Raw genomic sequence first — 23,014 nt, 5'->3', positions numbered from 1 at the left:
GCATGTTAGGCAAACCACCACTGAGCTGGGGCTAATTCCTGAATTTGTATTGATTCAGAATGATGTGGAAATAATTGTATAAGCCATGTGAAGTACTCAAAGTATTACTTGGGACAGAGTGCATCCAGTTATTTGAAATATTTCAAATAGGACTTCAGTATGGAACTCTGTGAAAGGCATTTGGATCAATTAAGTACTTAAGTTCTTTTCAGTGTAACCCTTGGAGTATTTCTCAGCCAGTAAGGTAGGATTTAGCTAGTTAGTTGAGAATCATTTGACACTTTTAACCAGCCTTAGATCTACAGAGGTGGGAGAGGAGTCCAAATGTCTTACATTGGAAGAGGTCCATGGTCCTGCCGTAGTTATTTTTCTGGCAACAGTTGAACTAGGGCGCATCCTTCTGGACCTCCAGATCTATAAATATCCAGACTGTACATACCCTTTGATGCAGGCTAAGGAAAGCTCTCTGCTTGCTCTTGTACCAGCAGAGAGAAACCGAGCAACTCTCATTTCCTCCGTGGCAGGCGGGCGGGCGGGCAGGCTTCGAGAGGGAGTGGTTCTGCTCTAGTCCTCATCACAGTTGACTCCATCTCACCATTACTAGCCCTCTGCTGGGATAGCCTAAGTGGAAGAGCATTCTGCCTCAGAAAAGAACAAGCCACCACAAGTCACTACCTGAAAATTCTCAAGCTCTCTCCTAGCACACACACTTCACTGGATGAAACAGAAATGAGACCAAAGAGCCAAGGGTCAGTAAAGATAAAATTAATTTATTTGCCCTCACAGCTTCATGGACTGTACTGGGGTCCTACAGTCCCCTAGCCCTGGCCTGCTACAGTGGGCTGAGGAGTCTACGTTTATGGAGTGCCTGCTCCCTTGTCCAGAGCTGCCTTGAGCTGGGTCCCTCCTGACTCCATCGTGTTCCCACATGCAGAGGGTGCACAGGTTTCCCTGCAACCAACCCGGGCCTGCCTGTGGCAGCAAGGACTGTGGCCTCCTGGGTGACAGCAGCACTGACCCCTGTGGGCTGGAGTGGATGGGTGGTCAGGCAGGAGGGTATGGTTCAGTGCAGAGAGCTGTTGTTCTGGTCCTCAAAGGCCATTTTCCCCAGAAGCTGGCTGTCCAACTCTACCCCACTCACAGGCAACTGGAAGAAGTTCATTTCAGCTGCTAAGGCTGCCATGGCAGAAGGGTCCTGACCAAACTGAGCTCGCAACATCATGTCCATTTTCTCCAGTCTCCGCTTGAGCCTCTTAGCCTCTCGCTCTCGAATGAGTCGGGCCTGCCGCTTCTCTGGGGTTTCATTGGCCCGCTTCAGCCTCATGGCCTCACGGTCTCGCTGTAGCCGGCGAGCTCGCTGCTCATCTGTCTCCTGCATTCGTTGCAGGCGCTTGGCTTCACGGTCCCTCATGCGTCTGACCTCCCGCTCCTCTGGGGTCTCATTGTCTCGCCGACTCTTCTTGGCGGTGCGTTCTCGTTCGAGTCGTTGTAGCCGTACTTCCAAAGGCTCGTTCTGTCGACGGAGGGCCCACTTGCGTACATTGGGGGTCTGTGTTTCCAGGAGCTTGCGGTAGGCAGCACAGTTGTTGCACACAAGCAGAATTCCAGCGGGGTACACTGGAGGACTACAAGTAATGTCCTTCCCTTCGGCGCTGGAGGGGCCCTCACTGTGGACTTGGGGTAGGGATTCCATATTAAGGACTTCAGGAAGTTTCTCACTGGGAAGCCAAGATTTTTGATGATTAGTATTTCTGTGTAGCAAGTCTCAGGTACCCAAGTACCTAACTTATCCCATAACCACTAGGCAAACTGTTCCAAGCCCACCACTATGAGGGCTGGTTTGAATGCTTGAAACACCTCTTCTTTGGGCGAGGGTGTCTACTCAATTTTAAGGCCCACTTTGAATTAGCACCTGAGCCACCCGCCATAGAAACCTACCAGAATAACCCCTATAAGGCGAAGCCAGCGACCTGGAAGTGGAGGTTTCCTTCATGCAGGTACAATTCACTGCTTTACCTCCACCTACCTAGCACTGCCCACACGGAAAAGTAGCTATGCATTGTACGACCAAGGCAATGGGATGAGGACAGTGTTTTAGTCTTCCTAGAACACAGCAGAGTGTGTCCTTATACCAGATCCTCTCAGCATCCTGCAAGGTCTGTCTGCTTGCTTTATCATGACTGTTCTTGGTGTCTCTGCATCACTTTCTAGTTGGAAATATTCTGATAGGGAAAGAAAAGCAATTCATTTCCCTTGAGGGATCTAGTGCATACTAACTAGCCTATCTCTTAGTCTCATTATTTGTATTTCTAGATTGTTCTATCAGCTCTTTTGCATTACGTATCTCTAGCCTTTCTTTTGACCTGGGAGAGCATCATTACGCCCAGTAACTTGCCCTTAGCACAAGGTTAGGTGTTCTACTAACCTGTTAAAAGTGGCATGGCTAGTAAAACGGGCTCCACACACAGCGCAGTTAGACCGCTGGTCTTCTGAATGGATTAGGAGGTGGCGACCCAAAGACCCTGGGGAGCTAAGGGCCCGTCCACAGACAGGGCACATGTAACTCTTGGCACTCACCACTGCTGCAGTATGCTGTAAAACAAAGCCTCAATCTGTTATTTGTGTTACCTCCAGGACAATCTGCACCCCTTCTTTTTTTCCCTTAGAATGAAGAACTTGCAACTACTTGTTTAGCCCTTCAGACCATTGCTCATATTTTATTATCGTGAATTCTGACCATATTCTGGGACACATGAATGGCTTGAAGAATTATGGGATTCCAGAGCCCTCCTCAGAGCCTGAGATTCGTGCTCTTGATAGTTCTGGCTTCCCTGGCTCACACTGTGTAGTTTTACAGTGCATTTTAAGAGCACAATGAAGGAGTCTGATAGAATAGTGGTATGTAACAGGTATTTATGGCCCGGCTTTCCTCAGGCCTCTCAAGAAGTTCTTTTAAACTCAGAGAGCTGCCTGCACCACCTCCAGGCAGAAGAAAAACTTGTAATGAACCAACTATCTCTCTAGGTACAATCTATAAAGCTTGGTACAACCTAGGCTGTCCTGTGTAGATGTCTCATAAATACAGACCACTAGGAATAGGTATACTCTCAATTGGGTGAAGGTGGAAAAGTCTTTTTTCCTTGTTTGTACTTTCATTGGCACCTCAATATGTCATGGTGCATTTTATTTATTTTGTGTGCCTGCGCATGCACAGGAGGTCAGAGGATAACAAGTGGCAATCAGCTCTCCGCACACTATGTGGGTCCCCAGGTCATCGGGCTTGGTGGCAGGTGCCTTTACCACCAAAGCCATCTTGTTGGCTCACATTATGTTAGCCCTACCCCCTTAAAAAGCCATCACTGTTAATAGAAGTCAATTTCTATTTTACTACTGAATGTATTAAATAATTTAGGAAAATAAGATCCCGATACTTAATTTTCAAAATGTATCTGTCTGGGAACTCAGAACCTATTTAACCAATACATCACTATTATTTTCTAGGATGTTCTGAAGTGTAGGAGGAGTCCTAGTAGAACCAACAACCTGAGCTGCTTTTCCCAGAGGCCAAGGTCACCGCAGCACCTGAGATCTAAACTGCTGGCTGTCAGTCCCAGAACTCCCCTCCCCATTCCATACCTGGTACACATGCGCGATCAGCTGCTCCCGACTCCCACAGTCTAGCTGGCAGAGGGGACACTGGCAGAGTTCAAGCAAGGGGTCAGAATTTAGGTTTTCTGTGACCTGCAAATCCACCAAACAAGCAAGTCATGAAGACTCCTCACTGGTCTCTTCCCTGTCCCACCTCTTTCAATAGAGACCCAGGCCAGGTGTTGTCTTAGGTGCCCAGTATGGACTGAAGGATCAAGTATTGTTTCAAAGGGATTAAATTTTCTTGAACCTTCAAGACTTTCTACCCTGAGGACACTGGACCCTGCAGGGAAAGGCTTCGCTTCGCTTCCCTTCTGCATGTCCCTTGCAGGAATACTCAGGAAACAATTTAGTTGGAAGCTGGTTTCACAGGACAGTCTGACTCTGACTTAACCCTGAAAGCACACTCCAGAGTGCCTCTTAGAGTGGTTCCCACTTGGCTAAGGTGCTGCTCTGCTTGGAAAGAAGTGGGAGCTTTTAGGGGTCTGGGTGTGGGTGGAAAAGAAAACCGTCATGACGAGGACTGCTTGCCACTTGCCTCGTGCTCTACTACTGCATTCCCACTACCAACAGGCTGTTGTGCATTTTCTAATTCTTTTTCCACCTTGACTACCCCACCATCTTCCTCGGATGTGTGGGAAGATACTTCATCTTGTGTGGTCTCCTCTTCGTCACCTTCACTGTCACCTGGAACACATAAACTGGTCACTTGTTCTGAGTTTTACAGGAATACATCCTGAGTGGCTGTCCACTCCAGGGTTTGCAGCTACAATGAAAAAACATTTTCAGACTTCAGGTTGTATAGTTTGCATCAGTGCACAAATCCTGATGAATGGAAACAAGCTATGACTGCTCTTCATTGTGCCACCCACACACTAATGGGAAAGTGTGAGGCAAATCTACACCAGAAATGGTAACTAGCCATTCCATCATAACTACCATAAAATAATTGTTGTTCATGAAATAGGTCTCATGTAGCTCAGGCTGGCTTCAGTCTCACTATATAGATTCAAGGATGATCTTGAAGTTCTGATCCTTCTCCTCTATCTCCCAAGTGCTGTGATTATAGGCATGTACCACCATCTCTAGCAAAATAATTATTCTTTTTCATGGTTCTCAAATATCTTACACTTGAGAGCGGACTTCCCTAAGCACATCACACCAAACTCATTCCACAGCACACACTCTGACTTAGCAACATCTCTTCCTTATTGTATTACTTTATGACTTACTTATCTCTACAGTCACCTGCACAATTTCTCCGTGCTGTCAAAGACAGTTCTACCCCAGACCACTAATCTCTTCTTTTACAACAAACATCAATACACATTTCCAGAAATAATAACAAAATTTTATTTCCTCTTATCAATAAGGATGTAAGAATAAATTAGTTTAAAATTATGTCAGTTTAGAGGGAAAGGAATATATATTATGGAAAAATGGAATTAGCATAGCAACCAACTTTGGGCAGTTCATATTTATAGGGATAGAAGGTGTTCAAGTTTATCCTGATTTTCTTTCTTTCTTTTTTGAGACGGTTTTATTGTGCAACAAGGGCTGCATTGAAGTGCATGATCCTCCTGCCCCAGCTTCCCAAGTGCCCACTTTGTCCCTGCTCCCCCTCAGACAGGGTTTCTCTGTATAGTGCAGGCTGTCCTGAAACTTTCTATTCAGAGATCTGACTGTTTCTACCTCCGAGTGCTAGGATCAAAGGCGTGTACCACCATGCTCATCTGTCTACTCTGTTCTTTTTTTTTTTTTTTTTTTTTAAAGCCACTCTGTTCTTAATTTACTAGCATTGTACATTTTAAACAACAGAAAACCACTGTTTCAGTTGGGTCTTTGGCTTATCTAATGGATAACTAAATGTGAAAGACATGAAGTGTCATTCTTCACTTCAGATATGAGTACCTGGATCTGCTTTAGTTTGGGAGGGAAGGATGTGGTTGTGGGGTCATCTACCTGTGGCTAGTGAAGCTGTAAGGTATGTGTGAGCTGATTTTGTTCTGTCATCTGTAAAATAGAGGGGAAAAAAAGATTGAAAGGGAACAAAAACCCACAATAACAAATGAGTTTTAGTGTGGGTGCTTTAAAGATCACAGAGGAAGCCACACCTAGGGAAGCTGTCAGTCGGTTGGGGAGAGCCCTTTGATTCCTGCTTGGATTCTGGACTCCTCGGTGAGGAGCCTCAGCATGCTCTGCAGGTACAGTCAGGCTCACATTTCACTGCTAACAGTGCTACTCACCTCCCTACTGTTGTGCATCATTTCTAAATCCACAGTACAAGATCATTTCTTTCTAGACAAAACTGGGTTAAATTTCCTTTATTGACAGATTCCTACCAGGATCATCTGCTGGTGGCTATATGTGTCTATATTAGATGTGCTTGTCATGTGGTCGTCTATATTTGGGTGCTAAAGAGTATGGTATGTTTTCCTTAAAGTTTTATTTCACTTGAGTCCATCTCAATTATGAGGGGTTAGCGCAAATTAGATGATAGCGTATTTTCTCACCAGCATCCAGTGTGGAACACTTGTAGGCTTAGTCTAAGGCACTGCTAAATGAAATACACTTCTGTAACTTGTCAGTTATCTGAGTACCTCTGTCAGGAACTTTTTTTTTTTTAAAGTATGCTGTCTAGAAGAATGGTGTAACTCTTTGGAACAGTAATTTATTTATTTATTTCCTTCTTTCTTTCTCTTTCTTTCTTTTTTTTCCCCTGAGACAGCGTTTCTCTGTGTAGCCCTGGGCTGTCCTGGAATGCACTTCGTAGACCAGGCTGGGCTCAAACTCAGAGATCCACCTGTCTCTACCTCCTGAGTGCTGGAATTAAAGGCGTGTGCAGCACCACTGCTTAGCTGTAGAGTTCATTTCTTTGTACCTACCTGATTAGTTGCTATTTGTGGCGGCAGGGGGGGGGGTTGTTGTGTCTGTGTGGTTGCTGTTGCTTAATTATTTGTTCAGTTAAAACTGTAGAACTCTATAGAGTTCAGAACACACACACACACACACACACACACACACACACACACACACACACACACAATTTCTGTTTCTGTCTGCCTGTCTGTCTGTCTCTGTCTCTCTCTTTTCCCCAAGTTTACAACTGGTTAAAAAAAAAAAATCAGGGTTTCACCCTAAACTGATATTAATAAAAAAAACAACAGTATCAAGTGCATAAGAGCAGGCGAGAATAGACATCTTTCTGGGAAATAACACAGCTCAGAATAAGTCTGTTCAAGCAGGTCATGGAACAGACAATCCACAAGTCTTAACTTGTAAGACTACATTTTTATTGTTGTTTGAGACAGGGTTTCTTTGTGTAGCTCTGGCTGTCCTGGAACTTGCTCTGCAGACCAGGTTGGCCTTGAACTCAGGGATCTACCTACCTCTGCCTCCAGAGTGCTGGGATTAAAGGAATGTACCACCACCACCACCACCCAGCAATACTAAATGTTTTTTGACCTCTTAACATAGAGATCTAGTAAGGGGTTTGTTGTGGGAAGACCTGGACTTCAGCATTTTTATATGCTACATAATCTCATCACTAAGCAAGTCTATACAACATTAAAACTAGAACCTCAAGCAAAACTTCAATGCCACTCTTACATTTTATTAATAAATAGACTTGAAGCGAAGGGATTCTTTTTCCTTTTTATCTGACCTGCCCTTGAGCTGCCTGAACACTTAACTGTTTCCGTATTAAGATGTCCTATTTCACAATCACCACGAACCTATCTGGATATGGCACCGTGCCAATTCCTAGAGCCCATGAGTTATAAATAGCATGCCAACCTGTCCTCTCTCTCTCTGAATCCACACATCTTAGCTCTTCCTCCCAGCCCCCACGAACAATCCCCAGAGCACACACTCAGTTAGTCCTTCTCCCATTGCCCTGAGTCATTACCAGAAGGTGCAGAACTCACTGCTACTGGAGTCCTGATCTCTTAGTTGTTGGATAGCTTGTCGCTGACTGCCAAGGTCTCCAGGAAAATCAGTTTTCATCATCGCTTGTCGGGCTTGTTCTTCTAGCCCAGCAAATACTTGATCCCCTGGTGGTCAAAAGGAAAAACAGGTCACTCGTTGGTCGGTCACCAGTACATGCCTAGACAAACTAGTTGGAGGGTCAGACAATCCAACAGTAGGAAACAGGCAGGTATTCTGTAGCCGGTTCATTCATCTCCAAGTCATGCTGCTATTGCCAACAGTGTAGCTGCTCTTCCTGGGCAGTAAGCTATCTTCCTATTCTTGACCCTTGAAAAGGTGAGTAATCAAGACTCTACAAACTTAACTGCAGAATCGCAATTCCTTGCAGCCTTCCATCAGGACTGGGGAAATAGGGAAGAGGTAAAGTGATGGGATGGAGGCAGGGCAACAGAGTGGGCAAAAACCTCTACACCTTCAACTACCATCATCAGAGCCCTGATTCATTCTATTTCAGCCTTGTGTGGGCTTGAAATGCTTGAGGTAATCCTGAATAAACCTCCAACCCCATCTTTCTTCATTCATTCCAAGGTGTTCTGGACACTCCTCTTGCCTTTCTCTAGTGTCTATCAGAATTAGCCATAACAAACACGCCTGGCCGAGTACAGATGGGATGGGAAGCAAAGGGGGAGCAGATAATATTCTAACTCATTAAACTAATCCTTGATTGAAACAGCAGCTAACTTACAACAAACACTACATATCCAAGTCTCCTTGGGTCAATGTGGCCTTTGTTTTTGCATAAAGTGTCCAGAAACCTGGACCATCCCTGATTTTGCATTTAGTTTTCATGAGCTCTGCTTAGGATCCATGTTGTTGGAGAGTTAACCTTCAAGTGCTTTTTAATTTCCAGGAGACTGGGCAGAGAGAGAAAGAGTTAGGTTTCTCTTATCTCAGTGAGAATGGAAACTACAGGCCCAGTTCTCCCGTCGGCAAGGGGGACGGACAATCAAAAGCCCCAGTGACTACAGAACAGGACCTTTCTTACAGAAAAGGGAAAGGTTAGTACGCAGGCTAAGTTTTTGGAGACAGTACAGTGATGTGGGAGTTGTTCCTTGGTCAGTGTAAAAACTGCAGAGGGGGTCAGCATCATATGATTTGGTTGGTTACTCATTCAGCAAATAATCCTTAAGCACTACTGTATGGTAAACAATTATAGTTACTGGGACACTTGCTATTCCAGGCTTTCTAAGTACTATATAGTCCTCACCTTAATTCTCTCTAGTTCCTAAATTTAATATTTTATTATTTGTGTCAGCGAGGTACAGACGTACCACGGTGACTATACAGAAGACAGAAGACAATTTTGTGGGTTCTGGGATTGAACTCAAGTTGTAATGCCTGCACAACAAGCACTTTTGCCCACCTAGCATCCTGCTGGTCCCCTCATCTTGATTCTTTATATGGTAGGCATTCTCGCCTGCCTGCCTGCCTGCCTACCTACCTACCTACCTACCTACCTACCTACCTATCTACCAGCCGTGTACCTATACTACCTATATGTTATTAATAATACAACCAAAGTCATGGGATGGCTCAGCAGTCAAGAATGTGTATTGCTCTTGCAGAGTTTAGTTCCCAGTCGCCACATCAGAGGCTCACAGCTGCCTATAACTCCAGCTCCAGGGAATTCAACACCTCTGGCCTACACAAGTACCTGACTCACATGTACATAAACACACAAACACATAATTAAACATAAATCATTTTTTTAAAAATGAAGAAAACTAAGGTCTATGGTGAAACCAAGTATTGAGGTCCATACAACTATATGTCCTTCCTGGGCCCCTTTTCTTTATCTTTAGTGTCTGTTTCTCTTGTGATGGGGTTAGGCCTAGGGCCTTAAACATGCTAAAAACATACTTTTAGCTATACTGAGCTATGTAACACTACCCCCTAAAATCCCAACTTCTCATTTGCTGCCAATGGAGGTATGAGTTCAGTGTTATAGAGGCTTCACAGTAGATCTGCTAACAAATATTTGTCTCTGTGTGATAAGACTGGCTCTGATCATAGTATTGGTGTTATCTTCATATCATGAAACAATTCAAATATCGAAATAATGTTTTCAAGGCCACAGTATGACAAAAGGAAAAATAATAGTTCTGATACCATTGTTATGAGTTATCATGCCTGGATTAGATAAACTGATATTATGGCAATATGACTCATCCTGTGGGTAAGAATGGAGGTAGAGAGTGTTAGAGCGTATTCCTAGGCATAGAGATCTCAATAAAAGGAAAAAGAAGTTGCTTTAAGATCATGTTCACATGTTTTTGTTTTTCATTTTTTGAGACAGAGTCTATGTAGCTCTGGGTGGCCTGGAATTCATTATGTAGAACAGGCTAGCCTGAAATTCACCTGCCTCTGCCTCCTGAGTGGTGAGATTAAAGGTGTGTACCACCATGCCCATCCTGTGTTCACAATTTCTAAGGTTACTAAGTTACTGCTAAAGAAAGCAAAAAGTAAACTGTACAGAGTGCTTTTCCTTCCTTCTCTGCAAAAGTAAAGTATTTCATGTCTCCATGTTGATGCCAATGAAACAAAAAAACTATGGCCACTGTAACAGTCACTGAAGTCCTCTGGATTGGTTCATGTTTTTGGACCTAAAGGCCAGAGACTGATCTGGCACTAAGGAACAAATTATACACTAGCATGTACTATAAAGGTCAGTTACTGCCATTAATGCTCACCATTAACACTTCAGGTTTGTAAGGACATTAGATTTATAACATGCTAGGAATGAACAATAAAAAAATTCCTGTCACATTGTACCAGTAGAAAAACATTTAAAAGGAGGCTGGAGAGATGGCTCAGTGGTTAAGGGCATAGGCTGCTCTTCCAGAGGACCCAGGTCAATTCCCAGCACCCACATGGTGGCTCACAACCATCTGTAACTCTGATTCCAAGACATCCAATGCCCACTTCTGGCGTGGATACCAGGCATGCAAGGCAAAATGCTCATACACATAAAATTAAGTTTTAAAAGATAGCTAAAGGGGTTGGGGGTTTACCTCAGTGGTAGAGTGCTTGCCTAGCAAGCACAAGGCCCTGGGTTCAATCCTCAGCTCAAAAAAAAACAAAAACAAAAACAAAACCCCGGGCTATGGTGGCGCACGCCTGTAATCCCAGCACTCAGGAGGCAGAGGCAGGTGGAGCTCTGTGAGTTGGAGGCCAGCCTGGTCTACAGAGCTAATCCAGGACAGGCTCCAAAGCTACAGAGAAATCCTGTCTCGAAACCCCCCCACCCCCCAAAAAAAGATAGCTAAAAGCAGATGAATCTTTCAAAATGAGCTAGTAATTCAGTTTAATCTTTATCAACATGAACTTAGAATTTAGTTTTGTCTATTAAGTTTAAATATTCAGGCCTTTACAGAACAGAATAGAATCTCTTCAATATGACTTCCCTAAGGTTTTGCTGGCAATCTCAGCTAGGGAACTTGGGATACATTGTTTTCTTCAGTAGTATGGAAACACAACCTACTCTTTTATTCCATTCCTGACTATGGAAAAGCCTATTTATTATTCTTTAAAGCTGTTCCTATTTTAAATAGCATCATAAAATACATTTGTATTTTTAAATTGTAAAGGTGATTTTATCAAACTTCCTAAGAGTCAATGATTTTTCCAGTAGTCACTTTTACCTAATCTCCATATCCAACTGTCTAGAATTATCTTTTGGAGAAAAGGCAATGAGAGCTGCTAAGAAAATACACTCTACTGGGCTTGTAAGACAGCTCAGCGGGTCTCAGCATCCCAGCATGCTGAGTTCAGTTCCTGGAAGCTACATGGTGGAGGAAGAGAATCCACAATTGGAGGCTGGCTTCTGATCCTCATGTGTGTGCTGTTGCATGCCCTCCTACCCCATACACAAAATAAACAAATATAAATTTTTTAATTGTTATACATGTTAATTCAAGTATGATACATACAGATATTAATGATTAAGAAATGTTGTAGAATTGCCTATTTTTTTTTTTTTTTTGGTTTTTTGAGACAGGGTTTCTCTGTGTAGCTTTGCGCCTTTCCTGGAGCTCACTTGGTAGCCCAGGCTGGCCTCGAACTCACAGAGATCCGCCTGGCTCTGCCTCCCGAGTGCTGGGATTAAAGGTGTGCGCCACCAACGCCCGGCTAAGAATTGCCTATTTTTATAATGAAGAATTATTACATCTATCTTGAGACTGAGAGAGTAAGTTCAAATTCCCTAGCTCCCAGATATTAATGCAGGGTCACCTTCCTATTAAATATGGGCATTTATCTGCCTATTTATAGCCAGGGTCCATAATAACATCCAGGTACTCTTCTCTCTTTTCTTTTTCTCTTTTTAAATTTGGTATGAAATGCAAAGAGTTTTTATCTCACTTTTGCCTTGGGATTCAGACTAGTGAAGAACAAGGCCGTGAAAGCCAGTTTGGAGAAAGATTTAAAAAAACCAACAACAAAGTCTTAGAATGACAAAGATTTCTTCTTTTTTTCCCTCGGGGGCCTTAGTACAGTTTAGTAAATGCAATTCTGGGCTGCCTGAGATTACACAGTTGAATATTCTCTAAGTGAACAGATGTCTGTTCAGAAAAAGCAGCAGTACTGGGAAAGGGGTGCTGCGGACTCCTTCCCAGCTGGCAGTCTCTGTAACCCAGGTGCTGTCTATGTTGAGAACAGCAGTTACATCCCAGGAATGCCAGCAGCACGAACTGAGACAAAGCTCCCTTGCTCTCAGAAAAGAAAGGAATCGAATGCTTTTTCATCTCTGAAAAGCTTTAAGCTGAAGCTTTCCAGGCTCGGTATCTTGCAATCTGAAATCAAAAGTGTCTTAAGAAAAGTTTTTTCTTGGTGGCTTCCTGATTCCAGCACATGAAATATGAGTATACAAAGGGCTGTATTTTCAAATTCTCCAGACAGTTGACAGACTTGTACTCAGAAAGGGGAGAAGTGGAAAAGTAGATAAGGCAGAAGGTCTAAAACACAAGATTCAATCCGGCAGCAGTTTCTCTATAGTGAGTAATTATGGGTTTTTAATTCTAAAATTTTGCATTGAGTCTGCTGAGGAGATAGGAATGGGCTGTCTGGATGATTTAAATATGAAAACACTCCTGGAAACAAAGGGTGTGCTAGAGTACTGCCTGCCGCTGGCTTCTGAAGTATCTTCAAGACATAGTGCCTGACTATCACCATGCAAGTCCTTTTTTTCTTTTTTTAAAGACAGGGTTTCTGAGGCACAATGGTTAAGAGCACTGGCTACTCTTTCCGAGATTCAATCTGAACACCCACATGACAGCGCACAACTCTAACTCCAGTTCCAGGGGATCTGATGCCCTCTTCTGGCCTCTGTAGGCATCAGACATGCATGTGGTGCACAGACATATAGACAAAACACATAAATAAAAATTTTAAAGAAAAATAAAAAACAGGGTCCCAAGCATTCCAGACCAGCCTCAAACTTGCTATGAAGCCAAGGATGACTCTGAATTCTGGATCTTACTGCCTTCACCTTTCCCAGTATTAAGATTACAGACATGGCCATGTGCTGCAGCTCAAATGCAGGGTTTTATGTAGGATAGGCAAGCACTCTATCAACTGAGCTACATCTCCCAGATTTACAGTGGGATTTAAATGTCCCCCCACCCCCACCCACCGGTATTGGGGATAGACCCTAGAGCATTCCTAAGCACTCACTTTCCCATCAAGCTACATGCCAGCCTCTGGGATTCTTAATATATGTTAGGCATGCTTTTAGCTTCAGGCCACACAGTCTTTCCAGAGGGCTGAAGTAATGAAGCTCACTTCTCTGCTCAAATGCAAACCTAGACTTTGAATCCATATTTACTATAAATATACAAGCAGCATTAAGTTATTAAGTTTAATATGTATTAGTTCCATGTCAGGTGAGGAGATTCAAGTGGTCAAAAAACTCAAATTACCTTTTACTTGCCATTATTTTCTTTTTCTGAGACAGGGTTTCTCTGTGTAGTTTTGGTACCTATCCTGGATCTCACTATAGACCAGGCTGGCCTCGAACTCACAGAGATATGCCTGGCTCTGCCTCCCGTGTGCTGGGAAAGGCGTGTGTCACCACTGCCTGGCGGCCATTATTTTCATAAACAGTGAGAAGGTACTGTTTTGAAAAGGATAGGGTCAGCTTCAATCCCCAGGTAATAAATAAATAAAAGGCATTCAGAAACCAGCAAATCTTAGTGTTTTGGGTTTTTTGGTCAAACTTAGCTCATCACTTGAAAAGACTATCTCTGCCCAAATCTATCACTGAAAACAGTTCCTCCCCCAGGGTTCACTCTTTTTTTTTGGGGGGGGGGGGTTTCGAGACAGGGTTTCTCTGTGTAGTTTTGCGCCTTTTCTGGAGCTCACTTGGTAGCCCAGGCTGGCCTCGAACTCACCGAGATCCGCCTGGCTCTGCCTCCCGAGTGCTGGGATTAAAGGCGTGCGCCACCAACGCCCGGCCACAGGGTTCACTCTTTAGGTGCATCTGAGTATTTGTGCTCATAGTCCCACAGTAAAGGACCTCTTAATGGGCACTACTCAGAGAGTCTGAGAAGCCCCATCCATTCTGCACAGTACAACATTCAGTTGGGTTGAGTCTGGTAACGTTTCTGCAACTTATGGATCGATAGATATTTTCCCATCCTTGATGATCTGTTTGTCCATGTGTTTTCCAACTCTAGTACCAGCCCCAGTTTGTTCTGGCTTTGGCTGTCTATGGTGGAAGCAGATGTAACTCATGGATATAAGCTCTGCTGACGAACACAGGCCACTCAAGCCTTTGCTGCTGCCCTAGCTTTAGTACAAGTGTGCTGTCACTCTATAAGCTACTCTACTGTCACCTCTAGGGAACCCTGTGGTGGATGACTTCTATGGGAGACACCTCCTTTGTTCTCTACATTCAGGCACACTACATCTGTTTCAGCATCAACGTCCAATCCTCCTAAGTTGCTCGCCTTTTTATTAAGCAGCTTTGCAAATCTACCTACCCCGGAATAACAACTGGAGGCACTCAACTGGTTCTATCTCATTCAACATCCCCAGGACTTAAACAATGATTGTATATGAATGTTTGCTACCCAATGGCATTAATGTAAGATGTCAAAGCTATCATAACTTCTTTGGTCACACTGTTTTAAATAAAATTTCGGTCATCTTAATTTCTTATATTATCAATCATCTCTAATGTTTTTGTTTACTTATTGCTTTAAAAAGTCTCACAGGGTGGGACTATAGCTGGGTGTTGAAGTACCTGCTATGTGTAAGACCCTTCACAGAAAGATCATGTATACCTCTGAATTTTCTTCTGCTGTTGCTGTACTGTACTTTATTATCAGTCCTCCATAATAGCCACTTATCTATTTTATGAAAGTTCAGTTAAGAATGCTTCTCTACCCAGAATATAGGAAAGCTAGCCCAAATCTGATAGTAACTATTCTGTTCGGGGTGTTTGTGTGAATGTATGTATATATGCATGTATGCACATGTATGTAGAGAGGCCAGAGGTCAATGTCTTCCTCTATTGCTATCTTTTTTTTTTCTTTTTTTGGACAGGGTATTTCACTGAACCTAAAGCTTGCTGTGCCAGATAGACTATCTGTCATCAAGTCCTCAGAATCCTCCTGTCTCTACTCCTCCCCCAGCACTGGGGTTACAAATTCATACCACACCTTTTTTTTTTTTAAATATAGTGTGTGTGTGTCTGTGTGTGTGTGTGTGTGTGTGTAAGCACGTACTTGAGCATGTATGTAGGCTGAAGGACAACTTGTAGGAGTTGGTTCTTTCCTCCCACCATGCTGGTCCCAGGGATCACACTTAGGTCATCAGCCTTCAAAGCAGTACTTTTTACCCACTGAGCCATCTCACTGGCCCCTGAGTTTTGTTTTGTTTTTTATTATGTTATGTTTATTCACGTGGGTTCTGGGATCTGAACTCAGGCCCTCAGGCTTGTACAATAAGCACTTTGCCCACTGAGCTGTCTCCCAGCTCCATTGTGATGTTTCTTTTTTGCTGCTATTTCTCACCATGTAGCAGGGACACCCCTGACATAGGCCTGGCCTCAGCAGCTTTTCCTTAACTGAGGTGGAGATTCTACAACCCCTCGGTCACGTCCTTGATGCTAAAGCCAGAACCACATGGCCAAAGCTGCCAAGTTCTGCTGCTTGATGAGTTGGAACTTGGCCCCCTTGTCCAATTAATTTTGTGTCAGCTTTCTATTTTGATGGTTTTCTTCATTGCTTAAGCTTTTCTTCCCCCACTCCCCCCAACCCACCCCTCACTTCCCTGGAGCTGAGGACCGAACCCAGGGCCTTGTGCTTGCTAGGCAACGCTCTACCACTAAGCTAAATACCCAACCCCCTAAGCTTTTCTTTCTTTCTTTCTTTCTTTCTTTTTTTTTTTTTCCGAGACAGGGTTTCTCTGTGTAGCTTTGCGCCTTTCCTGGGACTCACTTGGTAGTCCAGGCTGGCCTTGAACTCACAGAGATCTGCCTGGCTCTGCCTCCCGAGTGCTGGGATTAAAGGCGTGCGCCACCACCGCCCGGCCCTAAGCTTTTCTTTCCTAAGCTTTTCTTTAGTCTTTTTCACAAGCTGGCTATTTAGCTGGATAGGGTTCTAACCTTGAAGTCACATAGCCTATGACTTTGGACAACTAAAACTTCTGCTTGCACCAAGTCTCCTTGCTCTCTAACAGATCACATGCATTCCCTTTCTTCTTGTCAAAATTCACCTTTCACTGTTTAAGTTCATGGCCCAGGGCCTCTTCCATCAAGTATTCCATTGCTACTGCTGACCTGGAACTCCCTCTGTAGACCAGGCTGGCCTTGAACTCAGAGAGATCTGCCTGCCTCTGCCTCCTGAGTGATGGGATTAAAGGTGTACACCACCACTGCCCAGCTCGTCCTAACTACTTTTAACTTCTGTGGTATACATAGTCTATAGTAGCCCTTAGGGATACAGCATATACTAGCTTGTATTTGTATTTTTCTTCTGTGTTTATGTGTAGCTGCATTACAGTTTAGTTGTTATATTGTTTTATAGCCCGACACCTAGCATTTTTCACAAAAATAAGTTTCCTGTAATTGTTAATATAATATTAAGAATGAATAATGCATATACCCCTTAGACAAGTTAGACATCTGTCGACCTCACACTTCAAATCTATATATGTAAGCCTTTAACCCTTTTCTTTTCCAACATAAATGAGTGTGAGCCTCTCATGCTAAATTTAGGTTTCTCTTTCCTTCTGACCCTCGTTTTCCCAGGTTCCAGAGGACAAAGCCCAGTACTCACAGTGAACTTTATTTGGATTTGTCTGTTTCCTACGGGACATGCTTCCCTGATACAAAAGCTCTGGTCTTTCCCAGTTCCACCACTGGATATATCACTGCCTCCTTGTAAGGTGCTAACCTACAAAAATAAAAATAAATCAAAAACGATATTGTTAGCCTGTTAGTTTCCCCAGAAATTACAAAATTAGAAGTTTTAAAGACCTTAAAAAATACCTCGAGCATATAAAATTCACCAGATATAAATAACTGAGCTAATGAAAAAGTAAATAAATCTCTAACCCAGTGTCAAGGTCCCAAGAAGCTTAAGAGGCAACTGCTTTTAGAGGACTTAAAGAGAATTCTCTAAAGCTATCTTTGGACTCCAGATGACTACTAAGTGGTTACAAGTCAAGACAGAAAAGGATGCAAATTCAGGCGACTGAGGTTAGAAGTGCTGTGAGTTAAAGGGATTACTCCCACAGACGTGAGAGAAAGCAAAAGCATGACAAAGACCTGTAGCAGCTGACCTGTTGTCACATGTGCAACTGGAAATCAAGGCCTGCAATCTGCACCTCCAGATCGTTTTCTGAGGAACGTGCTTAGAGGTGACAAAGGTGTCACTTATCTGCAATGCAGGCACACTACCAGGTGCCTAGCATGATGGCACTTACAGAGCACGTCAGACTTCTACCACTCAAGACAGGCTCTCACGAGAAGAGTAGATGACAGTCACATTGTGGAGTACTAATTCAGTCTACCAATGTGGACCGCCAACTGGCCCTGCTCATATGTTCTGGAGAGGTGGTCAAAGATCTTAAGTTTATAGCCTCTTCTCAATCTTACTGTGTGTGTAGCAAGGAGACCAAGAAGGAATAAGAGAAATGCTCCATACAGGAGAAGAGCAGCAGAGATATGCATTTGCCCCTGACAAAGAAGCAGGCAAATTCTTAAGCCGGGAGGTTCCTTATTAACTATAAGACTGGTTCAGCCAAAAGCATTGTAAGAGGCTCTGAAATGGATTAGTTGCAGAAGCTGTAGCCTTTTCTTTAAAAGACAGAGTGAGGGCTGGGGATGCAATACAGTGGTAGAACACTTGCCTAGTGTGTGTCAGGCCCTGGGTTCAATTCCCAACACCATAAAACAAAAAAGACAGGCACCAGAGTGAACAAATGTAAAGTGAAAAGATTCTCTTTTCTACCAAAGTTAGGGAGGTGCATTTGGTCATTCGGATTGCTATCAGTTCCTGCCTTCTTAAACTGCACTCACATATAGAAGTTATATAGTTGATTGCTTTAAGAGAAACTACTAGCTGTACTTTGCACTCTAGTTAACGAAGACTCACCTGCTAATGCCAACTAACTCTCTACATAGTTAGAAAGGCCCTCAAACCTATAATCAAATCCTGCCTCCCCTTACCAAAAGAAGAAAGAAACCGCAAATGGCAAAGACAGGCCTCCACAGGAAGTGGCAAAGGAAGCCGCTCTCAGGCAGTCTTCTATCATATCTGCATACCAAACACAGTTCTTTTCAGACCTTCAATTAAAAAAAGGAAAACAACGCCTAATATGTACAATAGAAAAACAATTTTGGACAGCAGCATACCGATATCCAATACAAAGGGTATATAGTATCTATGTGTCTCTCTTTTTTTTCCCCTTGGAGGTATGAGTCTCATGAATCCTTAACTGGTCTTGAACTGGGTAAGTAGCCAAGAATGACCTTGAATTTCTGATATTCCTATCTCAAGAGAATACAGGCAGTTGCCTCCTTACCCAGTTTTATGTGGTGTTGGGGACTGAACCTAACGCTTTGTGCATGCTAGCTAGGACTCTGTGCACATTGGGCAAGCACTCTACCAACTAAGCTACACCCCAGTTGTAGGGGTTGGTCACTCTTCTTTGTCACTCTTCTCCTCTCTCCTGCACCCCTACTCTTTTTGGAGACTGTGCTTTGACTTCAAACCCCTGGATTCAAGTGACCCTCTAGCCTCAGCATTCTGACCAGCAGGATTAGAGATGTACATCACCACACCTGGTTTATTCTTTCTAGACATTTTAATACAAGCGCTGAATGAATATCACACTTTAGATCTTTTTCTCTGTGTCTATGGAATCCCAAAGTGGAGAGCTAAATGAAATGAAGATTGTCAGGCAGGCAGTGGTGGCACACGCCTTTAATCCCAGCACTCGGAGGTAGAAGCAGGTGTATCTCTGTGAGTTTGAGGCCAGCCTGGTCTACAAAGCGAGTTCCAGGAAAGGCACAAAGCTACACAGAGAAACCCTGTCTCGAAAAAAAAAACCAAAAAAACAACAACAAAAAAAAGATTGTCTATTTCCCTACACTTCTCTATTGTATAATGAAAAACAAATGAAATCTCATCTACATTTGCCCCATGAAGACCAGGAATTGAAGCTCCAAGAAAAAGGTAATAAAGTCTGTTTGAAGGAATGCCAAGTAGCTTGAGTCAGGCTCTATTTTGATCATCTTAGCAAGACAACAGTTCAATGCTAAAGCTACAAGGCAAAGAGATTAAATATGCAGCGACAGGGCTGCGGATTCAGAAAGGCAGCAGCATCCACTGGTTCTCTCGGATCCTCCTAGTGGCCCAATGGGGAACTGACCAGATGGTACCTCATGGGACTTCACACCTGAAGAATCAAAGGAAAAATAAACACACCCCTCCCTTCCCACAAAACAAAGCCAAGCCACAATAATTAAAACACCCACCAGAAAGAAAAAGTCTGGAGGCAGGGGAAACCCTTGAAAATAAGTAAGAAACAGACAAATGGTCCTGGAAGGACACTCCTCACCCAAACAGCACACTATCTGAGGTTAGTTTATAGGCCACCCTATGGTCCCTTTAACTTCAGCACTGCCCAAATGTGAAACTTAAGCTAGGAATGTAACTGGAGAGCTAGCTGCCTGAACATCTTCTGCTGGAAGGAAACTGGAATGGGAAGAACGGTAAACTGAGGATCAGACCTACAAGGGATGCTACCTTTAAAGGGAGCAGTTTAGTCATCTATAGAACCACAGAGTCCTTGCTTGGGAGGGTGCACCGCCCCCTTTCATCCCTGTCTCTGCTCTCCTACAGGTGTTTGGATGTAGCTTCCAGGGCACACTACAGACGTGTGTGTAAGGCCAGTCTTAAGAAAAAAGGGTGCATTCCCACCTCCAGCTCTGGCGAGGTTCCCACGGAGCAAAGTAAACTCGCCCAAATCCAAGTGATGTGAATCTGCCAAAAAGGAAAGAAAGGTGGTCACAGCCGTTTCACTGCCCCGGGATCTTCTTGGGTAGGAGCTGGAGCTTGTGTGTGCCATCAGCTGAGATGGTCCTTCTGGCTGTCTCGAACCGGAGCACAGGTAAATCCCAGGTATTAGATCGGAGCCAGAGGTCTCCCGAGGCGGCTCAGACCAACCTTCAGACCACTTAGTCTTCTCCGAAATCTAAATTTAGTAGCTCCTCCGCCCGCCCTCGCCAGGACCGCTCGTGCCCCCCGCCCAGTCCGCTCTCCCACGCCCATCCTCCCCTCCCCCAGCTCCACCCCAGCCTGTCAGACGCCGGCCCGCGAGGCCCGCACCCAGCCGCCGTAGCACCGAGCCCACCCCTCCCCAGGAGCGGGCAGACAAAAGGCGGACGGAGGCGCGGGGCGGCGGGAGCTACACCGGCTATTGGGTCCCGGCGCGGGGGCGCTTTACCCGCTGCCTCGGCGCTCCGCGTCCCTGGGCCCCGCCTCCGGACAGACGGACCGCGGGACAATGGGCCCCGGCCGCAGCTCAGGCTGGCCGGGCCGGGGCTCTCCGGGACCGGCCCCCGGCGGGCAGAGGGTGGCTGCAGGCCGGGCCGGCGGTGGGGAGGCGAGGGGAGGCGCGGCGGACGGACAAAGCCAACGGCAGACAGACAGACGGAGGGGGAAAAAGATGGCGACGCGGGCAGCGGGAGCGCGCTGCTCGCGCTCTCGCAGCGAGTGGGGCGCGTGCCGGAGCCTCACCTCTCTCCGCCGCCGCCGCCGCCCCGACCCCTCCCGGCTTCCGAGGCGCGCGCCTGGCGCTGTGGGCGGGGCCTCAGGGAAAGGGTCCGGGAAGGCGGGACTTAGGGAGTATCCAATCGTTGGCGTTCCAGAGGGGCCCCGCCCTCGTCCTGTTACGGGAGACCCCGGCTGAGCACCTCTGCGAGCTTTCGGTAGTGCACTCACCCCTCCGCGCCCCTCTTGGGCGGGTGAACTCAACTCAGCTGTCGTCTCCCCTGGTTTCCTACACCAACATCGAGTTCAGCCACAAAACCCACATCCCCCAACCACAGCTCCACCGCAGGCTTCCCCCTCTCCGTAGCCGAACCTGAGCCACCCGGCCCATCGTCACAAGCCCTCTTCACTCCCACGTGCCCTGGGGCTTCTTCAGCTCCCAAGGTGTTTAATGTGACGACAGAGGGGGCCACAGATTCTGTGGGAGGGGCTAAGTTCAGCAGTCAGAACCTCGGACTCGAAAAATAGATTTATTTGGGGTGTTTACTTTTCCAACATGATGGTTATATACACAGGACCTAGGTAACTTGTGATCCTTGCTGCCATCTAAAGGGTATTTGGAAAGAGTGAGAGTGGGTGGACTCACTTCCTTCTAAGGCGACTCTGTGATTGCCTGCTTCATTATTTCTCCGTTGCCCTTCCTCCTTCCCCCTGATTCTCGGGTGGGAAACCAAAGCCTACCTCTGAAGTCTTTCCTACTTGGAGAAGCAGAGAGTGCCGCAGAAAGAGAAGCCCTGTGTTTAGAAAGCCCAACTTTCAGTCCCAGCTCTGCCGCTGACGAGTCTGTTAACTGAGCAAGTCACTTCCCTGTTGTGAGCCTGTTTCCTACCATACTAGATAATGGAATTCTGGGCCTCTCCTCTCAGAGTTGTGCTGGTTACGTAAAACAATCTCTGAAAGCCCTGTGCAAGTTTTCTTACAATTGCCGGCTTTACAAAGGCAGAACTAGCGAGGGTGCTGACTCTTGCTAATAAAATGACAAGTTGAAGTATTTACATAAAGCATTCTTGCAAATTGTTCTTCCCTGAAGTCTCCAAGGAGATGCCATTGCCCATATCTTGTGTAGAATATGCTAGAATGGCTGAATTGAAGAATCTTGGTCCTTGACAATGTTGTAGGTAAACAGCTCGTTCATTCATCATATATTTACTTATTGTGACTTGGATGTTTAAATAGAAATTACTATTCATTATCGGTCAAGAAAACATTTTTGGGTTGGGGATTTAGCTCAATGGTAGAGCACTAGCGAGTGCTAGCAAGCGTAAGCCCCTAGGTTCCGTCCTCAGCTGGGGGGGGGGCCGCAGCGACACACACATTTCAAGTTCAAGAATTTGATAAGTACACATACCCAGGAAATGCTAAAGCAGTAAGTTTTTAGACTGTTTTGTGTAAGAATGCAAATTGAAATAACATTCACTTTAAAACCTCAGTAATTCTTGATGACCTATATGTAGAGATGTGACATGGCCTTGCTATATCACTTTGAAATTGATTTGGTTGACATTTTCAACAAGAAAATAGCTGACTGGTAAAGCTAGCCTCCAATGAAATGTCTTGAGTTTGTTATTAAATTATTTTGTAATGCTGGGCAGCTTAGGCTCAGGGATAGACAGGACCTGGGTTAACTCCCCAGCGTGTGTGTGTGTGTGTGTGTGTGTGTGTGTGTACATGTGTGTGTGTGTGTGTGTGTGTATACATATTGTGTAGAGGTGTATGTGTGTGCAGGTACACCTGTACATGTGTGTGTATGTAAGTGTAGAGGCCAGAGGTTGATGTCACGTGCCTCTCTTCACCTTATATAGTGAGGGTCTCTCACTTGAACCTAGAGCTTGGTAATTCAGCTAGCCTAGCTAACAAGCTTGCTCTGGGGGTCCCCTGTCCTGAGCAGTGGGATTACAGGCAGGCTACGACATGTTCTTGCTCCCAGCGGTTACATGGGGGCTAGAGATCCAAACTTAAGTCCTCATGCTTTTCTGGCAAGCTCTTTGTCTACTGAGCCATCTCCCCAGACATATTTATTTATTTATTTATTTATTTATTTATTTATTTATTTATTTATTTATTTATTTATTGTTTTTCGAGAGGGTTTCTCTGTGTAG

The 23,014-nt window shown here is 44.8% G+C and overlaps 2 protein-coding genes across 20 annotated transcripts in view; one reads left to right on the top strand and one right to left on the bottom strand.

Annotated features, from left to right (window-relative positions):
• Positions 1–23,014, top strand: part of Ist1 (IST1 factor associated with ESCRT-III) — a 63,066-nt gene that overhangs the window by 12,027 nt on the left and 28,025 nt on the right. Inside the window, exon 3 of the mRNA XM_042277681.2 lies at positions 19,986–20,253. The gene's annotated coding sequence lies outside the window, so the exon portion shown is untranslated. The remainder of the gene's footprint in view (positions 1–19,985; positions 20,254–23,014) is intronic.
• Positions 751–21,297, bottom strand: Znf821 (zinc finger protein 821). 19 transcript variants are annotated; one of them, XM_076572144.1, is made up of 9 exons: positions 21,087–21,273; positions 20,064–20,126; positions 18,308–18,424; positions 16,914–17,030; positions 7,575–7,700; positions 4,187–4,335; positions 3,637–3,741; positions 2,426–2,592; positions 751–1,718 (listed from the first exon to the last, which is right to left on the bottom strand). In XM_076572144.1, the coding sequence occupies exons 4-9, from the start codon at positions 16,951–16,953 to the stop codon at positions 1,064–1,066; spliced, it is 1,242 nt and encodes a 413-aa protein (XP_076428259.1). In that variant the 5' UTR covers positions 16,954–17,030; positions 18,308–18,424; positions 20,064–20,126; positions 21,087–21,273; the 3' UTR covers positions 751–1,063. The 19 variants fall into 19 exon arrangements, with proteins under 19 accessions (XP_076428259.1, XP_076428258.1, XP_076428266.1 ...); XM_076572143.1 differs by lacking the exon at positions 21,087–21,273 and adding an exon at positions 20,883–20,949; XM_076572151.1 differs by lacking the exon at positions 21,087–21,273 and adding an exon at positions 20,883–20,948 and having other exon boundaries at positions 7,556–7,700.

The sequence above is a fragment of the Peromyscus maniculatus genome, chromosome 5, assembly GCF_049852395.1.
Source record: "Peromyscus maniculatus bairdii isolate BWxNUB_F1_BW_parent chromosome 5, HU_Pman_BW_mat_3.1, whole genome shotgun sequence".
In the NCBI taxonomy this organism is placed as follows: Eukaryota; Metazoa; Chordata; class Mammalia; order Rodentia; family Cricetidae; genus Peromyscus; species Peromyscus maniculatus.
Note: the sequence above shows the minus strand (reverse complement) of the source record. Positions and strands in the feature narration are given on the sequence as shown.